We start from the raw sequence: 21,466 nt of genomic DNA, 5'->3' as shown, positions 1-21,466 counted from the left end.
AAGGACAGATCCTGAAGTTGAGGCTCCAGTACTTTGGCCACCTCATGAGAAGAGAAGACTCCCTAGAAAAGACCCTGATGTTGGGAAAGATGGAGGGCACAAGGAGAAGGGGACGACAGAGGATGAGATGGTTGGACAGTGTTCTCGAAGCTACTAACATGAGTTTGGCCAAACTGCGGGAGGCAGTGAAGGATAGGCGTGCCTGGCGTGCTCTGGTCCATGGGGTCACGAAGAGTCGGACACGACTGAACGACTGAACAACAACAGAGGAGCCGTGTGTTGTGGAATTTCCCAGGGCTCTGACAAATTTGTTATTAGGCCATGTGATTCTCAATAAGTAGAGCCGTTTCGTGACACAACCTGCCCCGATCTTGAAAAGGCAAGGAAAGGTGTTTCAAGGAAGCACCAAGCCCTGATTGCACATAAAGGTCCCGTATTAGGAATCTACTCAGCCTGGGAAGGAAAGAGCTATGCGCCACAACCCAAGGTGCTTTCCTGGTCCTCTTTGGAGCTGTATACGAAGATGTCCTAGTGAAAAGACTCATGAAGTTCAGGGAGAATCCATCCAAGTGAAAGGGAAAGAGACCAATAGGTGAGCCACACTAATTCTTCACTTGCACCTTAAACAAGTTGTGGAAATTCCCCAGGAACTTTGGTCACATGTCTGGTCAAGGGCTCCCTGACTCAGAAGATGTTTTCAAAAGGCACAGCTATGCTTTTTGCTTTGGGGGTATTTTGGCTGCATACACACCGTACATGCAAAAGGCACATGTAGAGCACATTCCTTCTCCCCCAAACGTGGGAACTGTTGCTCTCACAGAGCTACAATTCCCAGCACCCTTAGCAAACTAGAGTTCCCGGGATTCTTTGGGGCGGGATGTTTATGGTGTGTGCGAAGCCTCGGTTGTTTGGTTTGCATTGTTGTTTCTCGGTGACATTGTTCGTTGTACAGAATCCATACATGGGATTTGGTGTTTTGTAAACCGGGACTGTCTTAGTATTAAGCACTATATAAATATATGAAGTGAAATGAATGAATACAGTATTCTTGCTCCAGGACAAATCTAATCTAATGGCTTGAGTCGTTTTAACTGGCTGATCCTCTGCCTTTTAGGGTTGTGCCTGCTGCTCCAATCTCTGTTTTTAACTCTTTTATGGTGGTACTAATTTTTGTACATTTGGTGAATGTTTTAAAATTGTTATAAGCCACCTTGGACATACACAGAGAGATGTCTATAACAGCCTGCCCCAACCTGCAGATGTTTTGGACTACAACTCCCATATTGTCGTGCTCCTATTAGCTTTGGCATTGTGCAGCCATGATGGGAGTTGTAGTCCAAAGCATCTGGAGGGCATCCAGTTGGGGGAGGCAGATCTATAGCTACACGTGCCCCAGTTCTCTGCTTAGTGAGAATTCCAGAGGGACAGCATAGAGCCAGGTTCTACGAATGCCTGTTGAATTCTGTTTTCTTGAAAAGAGGTCCCTAGAGGCTTGCTGGCATTTTGTGATATGTGCTTTATTTGCACACACACACACACACACAGAGAGAGAGAGAGAGAGAGAGAGAGAGAGAGAGAAGCAAAGTTACTCATGTTGAGCCATAAGAAGAAGAAAAATCTCCAAAACTGGGCAATTAGGAGCAACCATAGGGTCATCAAAACATGTCAAGTTTTCAAGTTCTTACTTTTTGGGAGGTGGCTTTCGGGTTGGTCCTAAGAAAGTTATTTCCCAGCTGTGGGCTTTGGAAGTTGAGCACAGAGGAAGAAGATACAGCTGAACTCCTACAGAAGGTCCCAAAGCTCCCATCAGATTTCTCAGGAAAATGCCAGCAGCACCAGAATATTCTTACAGAAGACAACTCAGCCCTCTGCCCTTCTCTTAGCTTGACTGGATACACAGAATTAGCACAATCCGCAGCTGGGAGGATGGAGGGGGAAGGTAACCCCCACCCTGGCAAGGCTCTTTCTTCTCCTAGGAGGGCTCCAACCATTAGGTCCTACAGCAACAAATCACCTGTACTTGGCCAAACCAGACCTGTTCAGGATGTTGGACCACTTTAGCAGTCCTTCTGATGTCTAGACTCCAACCACAGAACCACTCAGTTGGAAGGCATCCAAGATCATTCAGCTCGAACACTAACCTTATTACTAACCCATTATGCACTGGGAATTCATTTACAAAAGTTAAGGTTTAAGTTTGTACTTTCCTTTTTACTTTGTTAAAAAGGTGCTCTTTTATAAACAAAAATTGGAATGGCCTATTTTAAATTTCAGAAATACAGCCTTAAGTGTCAGCGCAAAGTTTTGTTTCAGGATGTCTACAGCAATACAGCGAACCATCTGCACAAACCAGGACCGTGGGTGGCTTACTCACCAGGAGAGTCAGTAATTATCCATTATCTTTATTTATTTTCAGATGGCAAAGAGTCATGCCTATTAATTCAGTGAGAGAGGAGGATAGGCGGATGCGTCAAGGACAGCTGTCTGACAGCTCTGAAACTCTTGAGTTCCATGTGGGCAAGAAAAAGAGCCTTATGAAACAGTTTAGGGCAACAATGAGAAAGTTATTCCCTTTCTATCAGAAGGCAAGGAAGAAGGCCAAGCTCCATGGTGATGATGGCTCTCCAAAACCAGTGATGTCTAAGACGACTCAGTCTGTTCCCCCTAAGTATCATGCCTTTCCAAGGGCTATTCGGACCTTACCTTCTCCAAAAGTATTTCCAGCACTGAAAAGGAAGAAGCTTTTACGGAACGGTAACTTAACGCACTTTGCCAACGACCACTTTGTGTGCATCATTTAAATTAAGGCAAACTGGGCACACATGGCATGTTCATGCTTCAGGTGTGCCTATTAAAATATATAATGTAGTCCCTATAAGCACAACACGTAAAGTCCATGGGTAATAGCCAACCAAGTGCTACTTGCCGCAGACCCATTCAAATTAATGAACCTAAGTTCATGTCAATGGACTTCAATGGGTCCAGAGGACACTGGAAAAGAAAGGCTGGTGTGAAGCACAGTTTAAAAAAAAAAAAAACCATAGAATGATACACGTTACATGTGCTCTGTATACCTGCAGGAGAATCTCCACCCCCGTTGATCAGCCCCACTGAGATCCAGCTCCAAGGGCCTTCTGGCGATAACCTCACTGCAAGAAGGGAGGTTACAGGGAGCCAGGCAGAGGGCCTTCTCAGTAGTGGTGCCCACCCTGTGGAACACCCTCCCACCAGATGCTAAGGAAATAAACAACTACCTGACTTTTAGAAGACATCTGAAGGCAGCTATGTACAGGGAAATTTTTAATGTTAGAGGTTTTTTGTGTTTAAATATTTTGTTGGAAGCTGCCCAGAGTGGCTGGGGCAACCCAGTCAGATGGGGACACCCACACCCACACCCACGTATATGTATATGTATATGTATATGTATATTATTTCCATCTCTTAATTATTTTAAGGCAAAAATCTCTTAATTATTTTAAGGCATTGTGTATTTATGTACTGCATCTGCATAAGGGTCTTTTGTGATCTGCTCCTGGCCCAAGGAACAGTCATATTAACTCCAGGTTACCTAATCGAGAATGAACAGATTTGATCTTTTATCGTTAATGAAACTGCCACCATTCGGGCTTGACTCGCTCTGTATCCTTTCCTCTTCCTTCCTCCCTGAAGCATCAATTCAGCTGGATGTGAACATTGTGGAAGAACATGCACAAAGCATGCACGGGACAAACACAGTTGTGCAAGCAAGACGGATGATGCGCCGCATCTCAGTGGTGTCGTTGCCACCTGGGATCCGAAAGGTAATGGATGACTGCCGGGAAGCAGACTGAATTTGTTGCATTTATTAAATGGCAACCAGCTCGTTTCTTTATAGAGCGAGTCGGGTGTTTTACCTATTTATCTGCTGAGACCCTAGAGCTTCTATGTTATTCACTGTACGCACCCATACATGCCAACTCAGTGCGCATATTTGGAAAGAAAATGCTCACTTTAAGAAATAGCATTTATGTACATTTGCACAAAGTTTTTAAGTCACTCAGTTTAAGTACTTGGACAACTAGAGAGGACAGGGAGCTCTGGCAAATAAGCTGCTGAAATGGGGTACTCCTGAATTAATTTAAACATAACATGTGTAAAAGTAGCTATTTATATTGTTAACCACCCTGAGATCTGCAGATGAAGGGTGGTATACAACAAATTTTAATAATAACAATATTTTTCTGAGCTATTTAGCTGTCCCTTGGCAATGACTCTTTCTCCCCTTTGGAAATGAGTTTTCTGTGCTAGCATCCACACCTACAGCTCCTTTGATCACCTATGTACAGCCCTGATCACTCCATTTTTTTTTTTAAAAAGGATATTGCAAAATTGAAGGAGACATTGGAAAAAACTCACTATGATCAGACTGAAGGGTGATCACTGGTTGCACAGTTCTTGCTTCTAGAGTGTTTGATCTTATCTGTGTTGTGCAACTGTTTTGTTAAATGCAGAAGCATAAAGGTTAATATAATGCAGATGTCTTGTGGATTAGGATGCAGCCCATAATACAACTACTTGACCTGTGAGAGAAAAGGTTAATAAACTAGGCAGGCTAGATTAAAGAGCAAGCTTGCAGGGAAACAGGCTTTCAGTTTCTAAAACCCAATTCAAAGACAACTGCCTGCCAAAGGAGGAATTCTCTTTTTTTCAGTGCTGTTTCCCAATTTTGAGCAGCTGGTTTCTTCATGGGGGGAACTACAGGACTTCTTGTCCTATTCAAATTTTGTTTGGTTGATGAAGCCCTCTGCTGGTCAGACCTGAAATTAAGTTTGTTCCTTTTTAAAAAAATTGTTCATAAATGTGGCAAAAGACAACAGTGCCTGATGAGTCTTTAAAAAAAGGGGGGAGGGGATGTCACCCTCCCCCCAAACCCACCCACCTCCTTCCCCCTTCTCTGCCTAATGTCTCAACAACCAAAATTGATCTGTAAAAATGTTACATGGAAAAATGCGAGAGACATTTTGTAAACCAAGAAAATCTTTAATAAAAAAGGGGGGGATAAAAGAATAAATGAAAATAACCTAGATTCATCTTGGTTTGGGAAGCTTGTGTGTAGCATACCTTGAAAATTCAACATAAAATTGCCTTGCTAGATCTGAGAAATGGTACTGTATATCTTTCTCCTGTACTCCATTGCTAACAGCAACCAACCTGAGGGCCCAGGGAGCTTATGTTGCTTATCTTCCATTGTTTAAACATGTTGTTTCCATTTTTTATTAAGCTATATATACCTTATAGCCGGCCTAGGCAAACACGGCCCTCCAAATGTTTTGGGACTACAACTCCCATCATCCCTAGCTAACAGGACCAGTGGTCAGGGATGATGGGAGTTGTAGTCCCAAAACATCTGGAGGGCCGAGTTTGCCTATGCCTGCCTTATAGGAATGCTCTATAAAGGTAGAGGAGCTTTCATGGTGAGAAGTCATCCACAATGTTTTAAATGGGATTGCACTGCACATATATAGCTATTTCCACACTGCTTACTGAACATATAGATACATTTTTGACAGCCTGTAGCCTATAAGCCAATTCATCAATGTGTTAAATTAATTTTAACTGTTTTTATTTTTATCTGCATTTTATTTATTTTTTGTTTCATTGCATTTTATCATACTGTACTAGTATTAGCCAACTTGGGCACCATGTGGTGCAAATTTAAGATAGAGACAAACAAACTTGGGAGTTCCCTGCACGAACTTTTCCCATTTATTATGAGGCTGGAAATCTTCCGTGTTCACAATGCTAATTGTCTACATAGGCATGGCATGTTCCTTTCTTATGGAAGAGAATGGAAAGCACCTATTCATGTGGATCACAGAATTCTGTTCTTGTCTGAATGTTTTGTTCCCCCCCCCCCAAAAAAAAACAGGTTTCCTATTTGGCAAAAAAGAAAAATTTCTCAGTGTTCAAAAAGAAGAAGAAAAGTATGCCACCAGTATGGTACCATTCAGACATAACACTAGGGAAGCTTCAAATGCAGGTATCTTGAAACAAAGCATTGTTTAATTATACGGTGCAACATAGGACTTGCCTATACAGCTGCAAATAAAACGTTTTAAGTGTGTTGTAAAGTGCATTATACAAATGTGACACTAGATGACGATGGTGAGCTATGGCAAATTCAATATATTTCTCAAAATGTTAAAAAAAGCATTTTCAGAATTTTTTTAATGTATCTAAATTCCACCATAGATCTTTAACTGACTCCAATTCTTCCTTCTGCCTACCAGCAATCTATGGACAGTATGAATGATACACCGTATTAGTCACTCTCAGAGCAAAACCATTTCTTTCAGTGGGTTTGCGTATGACTTAGTTGGATATCACTTTTTAATTGGAAGTGAGCCCAACTCATTTTAGAGTGCTCATGAGCTGTGCTTAAGAACTGTTGACCAAACTTCACAGTCGATTCATCCTGGAACCAACCAAGGTTGCTCCAGGTTATGGGGGTTATGACTCTCTCTTATTGTGACTTTTCTTCTTTGGACTCCCCCATGTGATAAATTCTTATTTTAGAAGAGTTCAGCGCTCAGCTCTTTTCTCAGGTTGAAGTTCCTGAGCTGATGGAGGGACGTACTTCTGTCTATCTACTGCACATGTAGGAAAATGCATGTACATTAAGTCCACAGCCTGTTGTGTTGCACGCACTGCAGTTCTATGGGCAAATTTTGAATTGTTGATAACATAGTGTAGGATAGTCAGTTTTCTATCTTTCAAGTGACTGAAACCCTTCATCTTTCTTTCAGTTCAAACAAATTTGTTTTATCCTGCTATACTTCACAATTTTTCATCCACATTTCTCAACAGGTGGATAATCTCTTGGATAACATCAGTGAAAAATCCATCCAGCTACTGGCTCTGAGAAGTGCAGAGCTGCAGCAGTGTGAGTCTTTGGGAGACAGGATACTGCAGTCCTCCAAGCAGTTCCAAAGGGTTTCCTTAAGAACCACAAAAAAGCACAAACTGAAAAACATGTGTTTTCCATGTAGATGCTGTTGCTAATATCCTTCTATTTTTCTTTCTTTTAAAAATATTACTCAAGCTGAAAGTGAACCACTTGCCAAGACTCTTCTAATAGCTGATTAACCGTCTCAGAAAGGTCAAAGTAGATTAAGATTTGCTGCTACTGTCAAAGCCAGCAGCAATTCATGTTTTTGCTATTTCTTCCTTTTGTTGGCCTCCATATTTCTCAAGAGCCAAGGGAGTGCGCCTCCGGGGGGGGGGGAGTCAAACTGAAGCGACCTCCCTGGGGTGCAAGCCTGGGCAGTGTGTATGGAGGTCCTGGGCTGCCCAGACAACAAGGCTCTTGGCCTCGCTGTTGTGGTCCAAAGGTTCTCTATTTCACAGCTTCAGTAACCTGAGCTCAGAAGGCAAGAGTGTCCCTTTGTTTATTGCTAACACCTCAAATGGCAACACATGCAAGATATATTTACGAGTTATGCTTTAAGTGTGACCTGTTGGCTTTTGTGGTATGACTAGAACATACATTACTCAACCCTGGAAATCAAATACAATCACCTAACATTGCAGAATGGTTTAAAATAATATGGGATATTAGCAGACAGCTCCCGGGTCATGTGGCCAGCATGACTAAGCCGCTTCTGGCGAACCAAAGCAGCGCACGGAAACGCCGTTTACCTTCCCGCTGGGCTGGAGCGGTACCTATTTATCTACTTGCACTTGATGTGCTTTCGAACTGCTAGGTGGGCAGGAGCAGGGACCGAGCAACGGGAGCTCACCCTGTCGCAGGGATTCGAACCGCCGACCTTCCGATCGGCAAACCCTAGAGACTCTGTGGTTTAGACCACAGCACCACCCGCGTCCCACAATATGGGATATACTGTTCCTCAAAAAAACTTGACCTATTACTTGAAATGTAACTCTCAAAATGAGGACATTATGGAGATATTATTCCTGTTCACGGGTTTTTGGAAAACCTATTCAACCTTATATCATTTTTTCGATGTTATATCTAAATTCATAGCAATGCTAGCTAAGATGAGTGACCACTATAAGGTCATGCTCCTGTATTATATTTCATGTGTTTTCCTCCCTCTTCTTTTTGTTGTTTGTAAATAGCTGTACTGATGTGCTAACATTAATATGGAGATTTTTAAAAACCGAATAAGAAAAAGACAGAAAAGAACTGTATTTTAATTCCAGAATACAAATGCAATGTGAATCTAAGACTAAGCATATAATACCAACTATTCATTGTATTAAAAAAAAACACATTTCAAACATTAAGTCAAATGCATTCCAATGCATTTCAAACATTAATTTCAAACATTAAGTCAAATGCATTCCAATGGAAATACAATCTAGTTTCTCAGAAGACCAAAAGAGGGGGGGAAAGTATCCATTGCCTTCCAGGCTTTGGAGTTATATCCAGGGTCTGTCTATTGTTTATCTGCAGATACCATTGGTGTATCGGAGGCATCTTCTGCTTCTGAAAGCTTCTCATCATCTGAAATAAATATTGTGCTTGTTGTTTAAAAACATTCACTTTAAAATGAATATACAAAAAAATCACTGTCAAGGCTGGTCGATTCCTCTTCACATTACCACACAAACGTCTCTTGGTCTTTTATAATTTTTATTAAGAATTCACAAACAGTATTAATAAATAGTTCTTAACTTCAACTATCACTCCACAGAGTCATTCAGTTCAGATACCTTCTGAGCTCTGCTTCTCCCCTGACCAGCAACTCTCAAAAGGCTTTTCCCGCTCTTTTTCTAACCTCCTCGTGAGGACTGGCTTGTACCTCCCCTCCCCCGAGTTGGAGTCATCACTTAACCCTTGCCTCTGTGGACATTCTAACTCTCTTTCTAACTCTACCCTGACATCACCCCCTCCCCTAAGCCCCCCCTCCCCCCTGTTTCTGAAGGGCTGAATCCTATGAACTCATCTTCATCAATATCTGTCTCTTCGAAAATTTCTTGAAGATACCAGTTATGGGGCTTAGGTTTGTGGGGATATTTACAGTGAAACTCTCTCTGCAGTTCCGGAACATTTATTTTTTTTCTGCTGGTTCCCATGAATTCTCAGATGCATCTAACCCTTTCCGTGCAACCAAATACTGTAATTTCCTCCTGCTTATCCTCGAATTTAGTATCTCTTCCACTTCGTTCTCCTCTTCCTCCACCACTGTGGGGAAAGGAGGTGGTTCCCTTGCCACTTGGTATTTATGAGCTGGTACAAACACTGACAATAAAGATCTATGAAATACAGGGTGTATTCTCATATTTTCAGGTAACTGAAGCTTGAAAGCGACTGGATTAATTTGAGCCGTTACTTGGAAAGGCCCTATTCTTCTTGGTTCTAGCTTTTTACATCTCCCTCGTATTGGTAGTCCCTTGGTAGACAGCCATACCCAATTCCCTACTTGGATTTCTTCCCCAACCTGCCGGTGTCTGTCTGCAGCTATCTTGTAAGTCTCCTGGACAGTCACGCCCTAACATTTTGAGTGCTACTGAGGTGAATCTGAAAAGGTAAGTAGACATATTGAAGCTTATGATGAAATTTAGGGGAGGACAGGAATTTGGCAAGCTGAGTGTATGAGGGAAGGAGCAACAATAAAGCTGAACCCACACAGTAAGGAAAGTAAGTCATGCCTTTAATAGACTGAACTAACTTACTTTCCAGTGTTTGCTGAAGTTCATGGATGGTGCTCAGAAGTACATGGAACTGCTTTCGTCTCAACTCCAGCTAAAAGAAAACAAAAACAAAATCTGAAGCATATGAAGTATTTCGTTTGGATTCTCTCTGTTCCGCATCAATGAATCATCATCTAAGTAAACGTATATGGGTGAAGCCACAAAAATAACAACCTACAGACCCAATTTTCATTTTCATATAGTCAACATGTTCTATATAATTTTAAAGGTACCGTATTATTTGCTCCATAAAACGCATTTTTTTCCTTCTAAAAAGTAAGGGGAAATATCTGTGCGTCTTATGGAGCGAATGGTGGTCCCTGGAGCTGAATTGCCCAGGGGCCAAAAGAGGATCATGCTTTTTATTTTACAAAGAGAAAAGGGAGTGTTGAAAGGACCCTGCTTAGCAGCTGATCAGCAAGAGATTGGGAGAGAGATAAGAGTCCCAGCTCCCTTTCAGCCCCGCCCTCCATTGTTGAATTTGTTGCAGAGGGAGGTTGTTTGTTTCCCCAGCAAGATGTGACTGGCTGATTAGATTATCTGTCTGGAAACTGTAGAAAAGGCTCCCTTTCCTTTAGAAGCTGCAGAAATGTGAGTTGAACCCCATAAAAATGGGGCTTTTCCTCTTTGCTTTTCCCCCTTTGCAAAAGGAGCTTTGCTTTTCCCCCTTTGCAAGAAAAGCTGCAAAACTTTTAGCTGATCCTCAAAAAACCAGGACTTTTCGCTTTCCAAAAAAAGCTGCCAAACCTTTAACTGATCCTCAAAAAAAACCAGGGCTTTTAGAAGAGGAAAACCAGAAAAAAATATTCTTGTTTCCTCCTCTAAAAATGAGGTGCGCCCTATGGTCCGCTATGGAGCGAAAAATACGGTAATTTGCCAAAGTTTCATTTTTCAAAATGGCATTTTACATGAGTAAAGCAACCAGAAGCATGGCACACCCAATGACTCAGATTTACGCTATCCCCCCCCCCAAAGTTCAGTTAAAGACCTTTCCAAGAAAACAGACAATAGGTTAATGACCCTTTATTGTATTGATAGTTTTCGCTTGCTCGTTTGGTACACTGACAGGAAATTTTATGGTAGGAACAAAATCCAATGAAATTAGGACAAGAACACTTATTGAGTGCATTACGTTGGTCGCATAAACACATACTTTCCCCCCTCCACAGCAAATGAATATCTATGTTTTAACATTATTTTCTTCTTCAAGGTTCTTAGCATGAAGAAAATATATTACCTGCAATGTATTTTAAATGCAACATTTCTTGTAGCCAATGTTATGGTTTAGAAAAGTACATAATTTATATTTCTCTACTAGGCCCCCACCCTATTTCTTGAAGCATGTAAAAGCTTCTACCAGCTTCCCTTCGCATCCATGGAGGAGGTGGACCAGTCCTGATTGGCCCTCCCTAGCTAGGCTGAATAGGTTGGCTTATCTAGAACAGGCATTACCCATACAGTATTTCATTGTAAAATAAGAAGAAGAAATCAGCAAAACTTACTTTGTCTTCTACATTTTCTTTGATATGGGAGAGATGCTGAAGTTCTTTTCCCAGAGCTTCTAACTGCCTGAGAACAGATTTAGCATATTGCCATCTTTGTTTTGCACTATTTATTAATTAATAATTACATTTATAACTCAACTTTCAACCTGAAGATTTTTTTATTCATTTATATTATGCTCTTCAACTGCCCAGTGGTTCCCAGAGCAGCTTACACAAATAATAGCAAGTATACGAAAGCACTTGCACTTAAAACAGTGCAAAACGATGTAAGATAGAGGAGTCATTTTTAAGACGCCCAGGCAATAAAAAGACACTGAGAAGAAAGCAAACCCTCACCAGGCACAACTCTGGGAACCACATTCTGAAGGGCACCACAACTAAGATGGACCTGTCTCCTACCATCAGCTCCACCTATGTTTGTGGTGTTGGCAGCCTAGAAATACTACAAGGGCACATCTGTGTGGGAGAAGCTACCTAGATTCCAAGTCACTTAGAATAATTCAAACCAGCACACAGAATTGTGCCAGGGCAGATGTCCAACAGGCATGGAGGAATCCCAGAAGCTTCACCTTTACAGAAAAAAGTACAGTCTAATTCTGCTGCCTTGAATGAACACCTAAATGCAGTGTTAACTGGACTATGCCACTCTGCATGATCACAGTGACTGAAATTAAAATCACTTACTTAATCAAGGCATATTCTGTATAGGTGAACATTTTGTGCGAGTTTCTATGGTGCACGTTCAAATAATACCACCATATTGTTTTAATCTCAGTGACTGCTAGCTTTCAGATGCTCTGATAAATTATTATCACAGTTTCATTTCAGGTGTTAGACTCATACTTACTTGAGTGTTTCATGCCTATCCGGATGATGCTGTATTACTTTAGCCAAAGCATCATATTCTGAAAAAACAAAAGATTATAAGCATCATATCTGACTTTATTCCAATTTCACAAAGTAAGAGTGTAATTTCACTAATTTTTAAATTTTTGTTTATAACTTGGCCCATTCTCAAACTTTCAGACGAGAAACAATTAAAAACTTAAGAAATATAATTAAAACAATATAACTGGAATGACAGGTGAATGCATGCTCTGTTGCTTGGCATATGCACAGCCTCAACCTTAACTCCGTACCAAACATCTCAATGTTTGCTCATGTGATGATGATGATGATAATAATAATAATAATTTTATTGTTTAGACCATGGCCATCTGGCTGGGTTTCCCCAGACACTCTGGGTGGCTTCCAGCAAAATATAAAAAATAATAACATGTCAGACACTAAAAACTTCCCTGAACAGATGTGATACTGGCTTGCCCATTTTCTGAAAAGAAATCTTCCTAGTTCATAATGCTCATTCACCGGGGGGATGGGTATGATGTCTCTACTCCTTTCACCCATTCCTCTAGCTTACAATCACGGGATCCACACCACCCTCTCTCACATAGGGGAGATATGTTTTAACCCATCTATTAGTATAGATTTCCAGCAAACCAGAATGACAAACACAGGATCGAAACATGGATTGCGATCATAATTTCTGGGAAACCATACTTAGAGTAAGACATTATTTCCACTCAATGTCATAAGGAAATGCAACAAAAGGGCAGGCACTTTTAAGTTCAAGCCTAAGGAGTGACCAACAACATAGGCAATATTTATTTCTAAACGAGATCTTTCATAACAAGTGAAAATAATCATGGAAAGTTAGAGAATGCTTGTCATATGCATCAAATCACTAATGTTACATGCCCTTTCATATAAAACTAGCAATTACTAACTGCAAAATAAATTGTTACCTTGGCGATTTTTTCGTATTCTTTTTGCCTGAAGAATCTGCTTTTTGCACTCTGCAATTTTCTCATGTGCTGCAGCTATGTTATTTTCTTCCAGAAGAATTAAAAAAAAACCAGAACGATTTGACACAAATCTATAAATGTCATAACGCCTATTTATTAAAAATCGAAAACTTGTACTGTTAAGTGGCAACATTACATAAAACATCTGGCTTTCAGGTTTCATCTCTAGTCATTGTGAATAGGTCCATAAATCATAATATATTGTGTATTCTAATACTGTAATTACTGTCAGAGTGCTCAGAATACAGATCTTCTAAAATAAATATTTCTGTAGATATACCAGACAAATAGAAGATTCATTTTTAGTATGCTCCATGAAATCTGATCTGTTTACTGGCCAATTTTTTTGATGTGGAGTTAGGATTATTTATTCATTTTATTTAAAATATTTCTATGACACTCTAGCCACGTTCTCAGGGAAACTTACGAGGAGGTAAGAGATGAAATGAATAGCAAAACATACAAAAGCAGCACCATATAGCAGTGCCAGAATAATCATAATCAGAAATGGAATAGACTGAAAGGCCATGAAAAACAAAGAAGCATTTGCCTGGTGCTGAAATGACATCAAAGCAGCTGCCCATGGAGGTGGGGGGGGGCATTTCATAGCCAGGATGCCACCACTGAAAACGCCAATTGCCTCCAGCATCTCCTCCAGCAGGTGCTCCTTGAGAAAGCTTCAGAAGATCTTAAGTTTGGGAAGACACATGTGGAGAGAGGGGATTCTTCAGGTACCCTAGTCCTAAGCCATGAAGGTCTTAAAAGGTCAAAACCAGCACTCTGCCTTGGGCTCTGAAATGGACTGGGAGCTCAGAAATGGAAGCTGGCAAAGCAGTGGTCTGATACGGTCATACTTCCCAGTCCCAGTTACTAATCTTGGAGCTTACAGAGGTTTCAAGACAGTCTTCAGTGGCAGTCCCATATGCAACACCTTGCAGTAGTCCAAATGGGAGGTTACCAAGGCAGGGATAATGGAAGCCAGGTTATCCCTGTCCAGGTAGGATCATAACAGGTGCAGCAGCCTAAGCTGCTAAATGGCTATAGAGACAACATGAGTTTTCAGCAGGTTGGACTGATTTAAATCAACGGTTTAATTCAAACTTCCTATTGGTACTTCTTCTAAACAATTGTGCAAATCAGACCACTAAATCATGCTAAGTTGCATGCTTCACAACTAGCCCTTGCATCCATTTGTCACATTGCATTTATTTTTTCCGTACTCCCCTGTTTTACCTATAGAGGGAATGTCTTTAAAAAGTATTCCCCTATAGGGACTTTCTTATGACCAACTCCCATGACAGTTTGAGAGGTTAACAGTTCAATCCTGTCCATGTTTACTCAAAAGTGCTTCAGTCTGCCTCGGCCCAGCCTCACAAAAAAAGAAGCAAACAAAAATGAACTCACAGTGACTGATACGCTATTTTTTATCAAGTCAGTGTTTGACAGGAAAAGGGTAAATATTCACATTTAAGAAATTATCAAACTGATTCTTCATTTTCAAAGCAAGCCTCCTTCAGCGCTACATCTGGTGGGACACATTGACTCTGCTTAGTGATTATCTGCAGGGCTAAGACAGTATTGTGAATAAGCTCACAGAAATCACTGGCTTCCTAGGGACCAGCAGAGGAGGGATGGCTTTTCTACGCTGAATGAGAACTCCATCCCTCCTCCACCAGCCCGCTCACTCACCTGTTTGCATATCCTCTATGGTTATCAGGCCTGTACTTAAATACAAAGGTGGGCTAACATGCATGTGAAACAAAGTCTTTTTAAAAAAATAATAATAATGTTTTTATCCACCCTAGTCTCTAATGGCAAGGAGGAATTAAGAAGCACTCCAGACTATGTACCTGAGCATTCAGAGTACCACTGGGGAACTTGTAGATCTCCACATGTCAACTGACAAGAACTCTATCTGCTCCAGCCAGCACAACCAGTGGTCAAGGATAATGAGAGTTTAAGTCAAACATCTGGAGGCTCACAGGTTTACCCCCCAATCCCATAGGAGTGCAACCCTCTTCAGAACAGGGAGAATACCACCCATCTGAGTAGATGAACCACCTGCTAACCATACCTCTACCTTATCTCGACGGAGCTGGCAACTTCAGGTTTCAATTATAAAATGGAAAGAACTGCAGTGTGGCAAGAATGGATTGCTTTTTGCGTAATTATATTATAGAAAACAATTACATCACAATTGTTTATTGTATGACAACAATATTCAGTAGGAAATCCAGTATTTACCTATATCTTTGTAGATTTTTTCATAGTTCTCCATTTCTCTGAGGTTCATATCATATACAAGCAAGGTTTTTCCCATTGAAAATTCACACTGTGACAGAGTGCTCAGCATGCGTTGGTACTGGGTGTAGCTGAAAAGATATTATGCATTTCAATAATTTAATATCTCATGGACATACAATGATTCTCGGGAGCTCAATGCTGAATTGAAGCCTGATGCAAATCAATACAAATTAATGTTTTTTATGTATTTAAGGGCTCCCACAGCTACTTTCAAAGCTACCTGCTCTTAGTGGTGTTTTTCTGACATTTATAATCACCATAATAGAGTCACTATATAAAAAAAGAACATTTGTTGTAAAGCTGATCCCTTACACTCCTAATATGTGTCTATTATTACAGCTATCAAATTGTCATTCTGTAAATGCCCAGGTTAACTGATATCAATTAGTTGCAAGGAGCGAATGCATACAAAAGGAGGTGGTAGGCTTCCTTTAACCAACATCTGAGCAATGCAGAATAGTCAGGAGGAGGAGGGGGATGCCAAGAAGATGTAAAGCAGCTGCCTAAATCATTGTGTTCGCTATTAATAAGGGTAAAACAGGCATTGCACAGTAATTCTGTGTAATCCTTTAGACAAAGTTTACACAAAGGGAAGATGCAGCCATTGTTTCTGTTCTAAAAGGGCGGGGTGAGGCTGAGGAGACAAACTTAACCCCACTTACCTGCTAGTAAGCCCTATTGAATTTTGCAGGATGTACTTCAGAGTATGCACGGTTAAGGTTGAGGCCTTAGTTATTGAAAAGCCCAGAGCAGGTGCTATAGATGTATTAATTTAAACAATGTGAAGCAGCACCCGCAACATCAGTCTGTTATTTGAAAAAAAAGGGGAGGGGGAATCCACATTTCTAAGTTCCCTAATTGCTGCTAGTATCAGCTCCAAAACAGCAAGGAAAGCTGATTTTTACGGTAATCAAACTGTATACCTTAAACTGTTTACTTCAGACATAAATGAGGCCACAGTAAATAGTCTGAGGTTTAAATGCTCCTAGAATCTCAATCTTAAGGGAAATAAGTAGAGCTAATAAAAAGATGATAGCAGTCCTTGAGCACTGTGCGAAATGCCAATGTATTTAAATTGAATAGTGCAACTGATTAAAATCTGGATGAGAAATCAGCAACAAGAAGCTTACTACATCACTTGACAGACCTAAGATGTTTATACTTCTAAATGGATTTGCACTGCTTGTACTTCTAGAAGTGTGAATACAACTTCCTGATGCAGAATCCTTGGGCTTGTGGAAGTATTCATCAATGATAAATAATCATTACTAAAATTAATTTCACATACTATCCTGTCCTCTGCCCTTTGTACTATTGGCTATCTATTACTTATGTATGGATCATGATTCGCCAGAAAGAGTCCAGGGCAATGTACATCAAACATATGAACAAAATTTAACCAAACGAAAAACATATATACACTAAAAAGGCAGCAAACAAATTAAAACAGAATGCACACATTGCTGATGCGGCGGACACCTCTTATTTATCAAACCACGAAGGCCTCGACAAAGAGAAATGTTTCCCCTTGGCATCTGTAACCCAACAACATGGGAGACCACCACACCTCTAAAGGGAGATCAATTCAGAGTCAGGTCTCTGCCTTGAAGAATATCCTTCCACACATCCTTTTCCGATAAAAGTCTGGTACATCGGAGCACTTTTGAAAAATTGCTATAGTCCAGTTTAGAAATACTTTTCCTGATAAAACCATTCCATCTCAAGCAAAGCTTGTTTCAGACCAGTGTTGCGTGCCTGCCCCTGCCCCATCATATTTTAGCATCTGAGTGATAGCCTTGGAAGTTCCTGTTCGAAAGCAATAATGCCACATCCAACCCACATCGAATGGATGGCATAAATAGAGGCACTGGGAAAAGTTATCCTGTCATTCACTTTTTCTTGAAAGAAGAGATGAACTCCAATGCTAAACAGAAATAACATACAGCCTTCAAGAGCTGTATAAACGGGATAAAAAGAACACAAAGGCTTGCTTTAAAGGAGCATGAGTGTGTATCCTTGATGCTGTTTGCCTTTACAAAAAACAACAAAAACAAAAAACAAAGCTAAGTGAGTGTTCCTGTGTAACAGTGAAACACTTTAAGGGAGCGATCCTATAAACAAGAAACTGGCATGAAGCAAGCTGGTGCAAATTAAGCTGATGTAAAGTTATACCAGATACAAACTCCTTTCAGTAACAGGCCTCCTGCTGGCTGAGCTGGTTTGCGTTTGGCAAAGGAAAAACAAGCCTTGTAGGTTGTTGTTGTTGTTGTTGTTCAGTCGTTCAGTCGTGTCCGACTCTTCGTGACCCCATGGACCAGAGCACGCCAGGCACCCCTATCCTCCACTGCCTCCCGCAGTTTGGCCAACTCATGTTAGTAGCTTCGAGAATACTGTCCAACCATCTCATCCTTTGTCGTCCCCTTCTCCTTGTGCCTTGTAGGTACACCACCCTTTTGCCAACTTAATTTAGCCTGGATGAGGGAGTTAAGAGGGCATAGCCTGACTGTGCCAGAAATGTCCCAGCTCAGCCAGAGATCCGCTGGATCCTAACCCACTCATCCCGGCATATCTTGCTATAGGATGCTCCTCAAAGCGTTAAGAAGGAAACATTTTAAATCCCCCAAGTGTCACCCAATGACAATATTGTACAATCAACATTTGTATTACATTGTAGCATTGATGTTCCAACACTCACAACAGCCAACATTCCGTGTGGCAACTGCATTGCAATGGCTCCATTATCTGGAGGTAGAATTGCAATTTCCTAAATAAAAATAAAATCAAGCAAGCCTAATGTGAGGAATGTGATAGGCCCGCAGCAAAAGCACAGCTCTGAGGAAGTCATCTGACTGCACACAACACAGCTATGCATTGACTTTACTAAAAGGATTGTGTTTGAAGACTATCATAGTATTTTGTTTAAGGTCAGTTGATTGATACACCTTTCCAGGGCAAACGATTTCGCCCATTTCATACTGATCACCAGCTGCTATAAAACCCAGCTGCCAAAAACATTCCCACTATTAGACTGGGTGCTCAACAGAATATACCTGAAATTGACAAGTAATTAAAGAATTGATGTATCATAGCTGGATTTTAATTTTTTTACACTTCACTATAGTATTTAGCCTGTTTAAATATTTCTTTTTCCCAGAAGACACTTTCAAACACTGAAATCTGGATACAGTCGTATCTTGGAAGTCGAACGGAATCCATTCTGGAAGTCCATTCGACTTCCAAACGTTTGGAAACCAAAGTGCAGCTTCTGATTGGCTGCAGGAAGCTCTATTAAACTAAAAGCTTTTATTTATGCAGCACCGGTGCTTGATGACCTGCTCCCACTTTCTATTTTATAGGTAAGACGGAAATACCCTTCTTCATGAGATCCGGAGTTGCACCACTTGATGAAACTCTCACCAACAAATTAATTCGTCTGTCGTCACCAGCACCATCTCCGTCAATCAATAGTCGTTTGCGAATAACTTCATCTAAGGCAGAAGCAATAATTTAAAATGAGCAACAATGATTTGTTGGTTATTGTCACAGAAAGCAGCCATTTGATAAGGCAAATGCCCAAATCTAAAACTGTTTACTTAAAAGTAAATCCTGGTTCCAGTGGGTTTACTTAGTGAAAGTATGTATTAGGGTGAGGGAGTCTGTAAGTATATTTTGTTATCCAAAGTGCCATCCCATAGGATTACACTGGACTATTTAAATTAGTAGTTGATTTCATACAGTGTTTATTCCTCAGAAACAATTCATGGATGGATTTCAAGCAACAAGATGGGGTATTTCACACACAATCCTACACATGTGAACTCAGAAATAAGACCTAGCGAGTTGAATGGGGCTTATTCCCACATAAGTGCGTACAGGATTATAGCCCGAGACTCACACAAATGTGGCAGTATATTATAAATTAATAGGGTTGTTTTTTTTTTCCTAATGCAAAGAAAACTGTTATCCTCATTACAGGTACAGTATAAACAAACTTACGAGGTGGAATTAGAGGGGAAATGGTCAAGAAATCACCACGGAATAAGTTCTGAAGCCAGAGAGTGTGTGAACAACAGGAGGTACACTGTATATAATAAGGAGGATAGCTCATCATTACTGTTCACGTTGTTGTAAAAAATACATAAAGGGGGGAGGCCACAGAAGAGGAAGAAGGCTATGTTGCAAAAACAAACATACATACATTCAAACAAAACCTGGAACTGAGCCGGGGGTGGGACACAATGCAACATTGGCCTCTCAGAACTAACCATTCTTTAAATCACTGCCATGGGACGCAAACCCAAGATGTGGGGCGAGAGGCCCTGCTACAGAAAAGCGTCATATCTGCTGTTCCCACAGTGCCCCTTGAGCCAATACACACACGTGTGAGGATGTAATCCACACAGACCTACGCAAAAATTCCAGTCCTAATTTCTCGAGAAGGCGAGATCTCTAGATCCTAAAACACAACAATACACATAGATTAAGCATCTTCTCCCACATTTTCCCTCTTCGCCCTCACCCCTTTCCCACTCTGTGCGCCTCTCTCACCAAGGGGTTTCCTTATTCGCGCGCGGTGGGGGGGGGGCATAATGGCAAGTGCAGCGTTGAAAGATGCAAGTTTTCTCCAGCGCAAGAGCCGCTGCACATCGGGTCACCCAAAATTTATTTTGGATTTGCAGCATCTGCGGCTCTGACGGCGGCCATGTGCTCAGTTGTAGGCAAACTCGCCCACTACCTCCACGCATCTTCAAGGAGGGGAGGCTGGGTTGGGTTGAGGGCGAACAGACTCGGGCGGGGGCAGATGGGGTCTCGCTCGCGAGGATTTAAAATGTGGATCAGGGGAGACAGTGAGAGGAATCGGCCTTTTATTTGTTGTTGTAGTAGTATTTGGGGGGGGGGGGGAGAAGGGGATCCCGCGCACGTGAAAATACTGTAAAGGCTTCTGCTCAGGAGCAGAAAACGAGGCTGGTGGGCGAGATCTGGCTTCTTGGGCGGGCAGAGAGGAGCCGCGGCGGCGGCCGCGCCAACGCTGAGGGAAACCGGATTGCGAAGGCCCCATCGCGCCTGGGGAAAGCGAGCGCGGCGGCGACAGGGCCCGTCCGAGGCGGCAGCGCCGCGGGGGAGAGGACCGCGAAGAGGCCGCCCCCGGTGCTGGGCAAACGCCGTGGGGTCGCTCGGCCAGACATCCAGCCTCTTACCATCGGTGACGGCGCCCATGGCGGCGGGCGGCTGATGCAGGCGGCGGCGAGCGAGCGAGCGAGCGAGGTGGGTCCGACTCAGGCGGCCGCTTCCCACAATGCAGCGGCGGCGGCAGCGGCAGCAGCAGCAGCAGCAGCGACGGCAGCCGGGTAAGCGGCGGCCATGGAGTGGGAGGAGGTGGCGTCGTCGTCGTCGTCGTCGTTGGCGGGGGCGGCCGGGGCCTGAGGAGCAGCGAGGCGGGAGACCTTTCGGGGCAGCAGGCGGGCGGGGTGGTCGGTGGCTGGGCCGGCCGGCCGGCCAGGAAGGGGAGAGCGAGCGAGCAGGCCTGGCACGGGCGGGCAGCCGAGCGCGGGCGGCAGCGGCGGCGGCGCAGGAGCCCCCGCCCCGCGGGCCCCGGCCTCCAGCAGCACCTCAGCAGGGCTGCTTCCCCGCCAGGTGAGGGCGAGGCAGGCGGTGGGGTGAGGGGTGGGGTGGGCGAGGGGATGGGGCTCCACCCTCAGCCACGCTGCCCAGGTCGTTCCTGGTTGTTGGCCACCAGCCACGTAACCTTTGGTGACCTTTGCGCAGCCACCACAGCGCTGCCACCACAACTGCCCAGGCCGGTGCTATGGGCGCAGCGCCCTCAGCGCCGCCAAACTTCTCAGGCTGTTGTCACTTGTGTCTCCTTCACGACACCCGCTGCCCCCCTGTGCTGCCCCCATTTTCCCTTCCACAGCCTCACTAGATCCGGCCTCCGTGGTCGCCACCCTGCTGTTGCCGCCGCCGCCAGGACAGGTGTCATGCTGTCATCTCCGCCGCAAGGCCCTGCACTGTTGCGCCGTGGTGTCATGGCTTCTTTGGACAGTCTCGTTGCTATCCCCCTGCTTACTGTCTCCTCTAGCGTCCTCCGCTGACCCC

General features: G+C 42.7%; 2 protein-coding genes across 2 annotated transcripts; one reads left to right on the top strand and one right to left on the bottom strand.

The window, feature by feature from the left end:
• The first annotated feature begins 2,420 nt into the window (after positions 1–2,420).
• Positions 2,421–7,265, top strand: C2H3orf49 (chromosome 2 C3orf49 homolog). Its single transcript, XM_033141310.1, has 4 exons — positions 2,421–2,754; positions 3,670–3,800; positions 5,909–6,019; positions 6,847–7,265. Exons 1-4 carry the CDS (start codon positions 2,430–2,432, stop codon positions 7,039–7,041), a joined length of 762 nt encoding a protein of 253 aa, XP_032997201.1. The 5' UTR covers positions 2,421–2,429; the 3' UTR covers positions 7,042–7,265.
• A 1,155-nt stretch (positions 7,266–8,420) lies between these two features.
• On the bottom strand, positions 8,421–20,819 carry THOC7 (THO complex 7). The gene is given in 9 exon segments (XM_033141309.1): positions 8,421–8,506; positions 9,679–9,748; positions 11,199–11,265; positions 12,049–12,106; positions 13,007–13,093; positions 15,311–15,438; positions 18,742–18,784; positions 18,787–18,858; positions 20,569–20,819. Coding segments are annotated over 9 exon segments (612 nt in total). The 5' UTR covers positions 20,588–20,819; the 3' UTR covers positions 8,421–8,438.
• Between the last annotated feature and the right edge of the window lie 647 nt (positions 20,820–21,466).

Source organism: Lacerta agilis, chromosome 2, assembly GCF_009819535.1.
Source record: "Lacerta agilis isolate rLacAgi1 chromosome 2, rLacAgi1.pri, whole genome shotgun sequence".
NCBI lineage: Eukaryota > Metazoa > Chordata > Lepidosauria > Squamata > Lacertidae > Lacerta > Lacerta agilis.
Note: the sequence above shows the minus strand (reverse complement) of the source record. Positions and strands in the feature narration are given on the sequence as shown.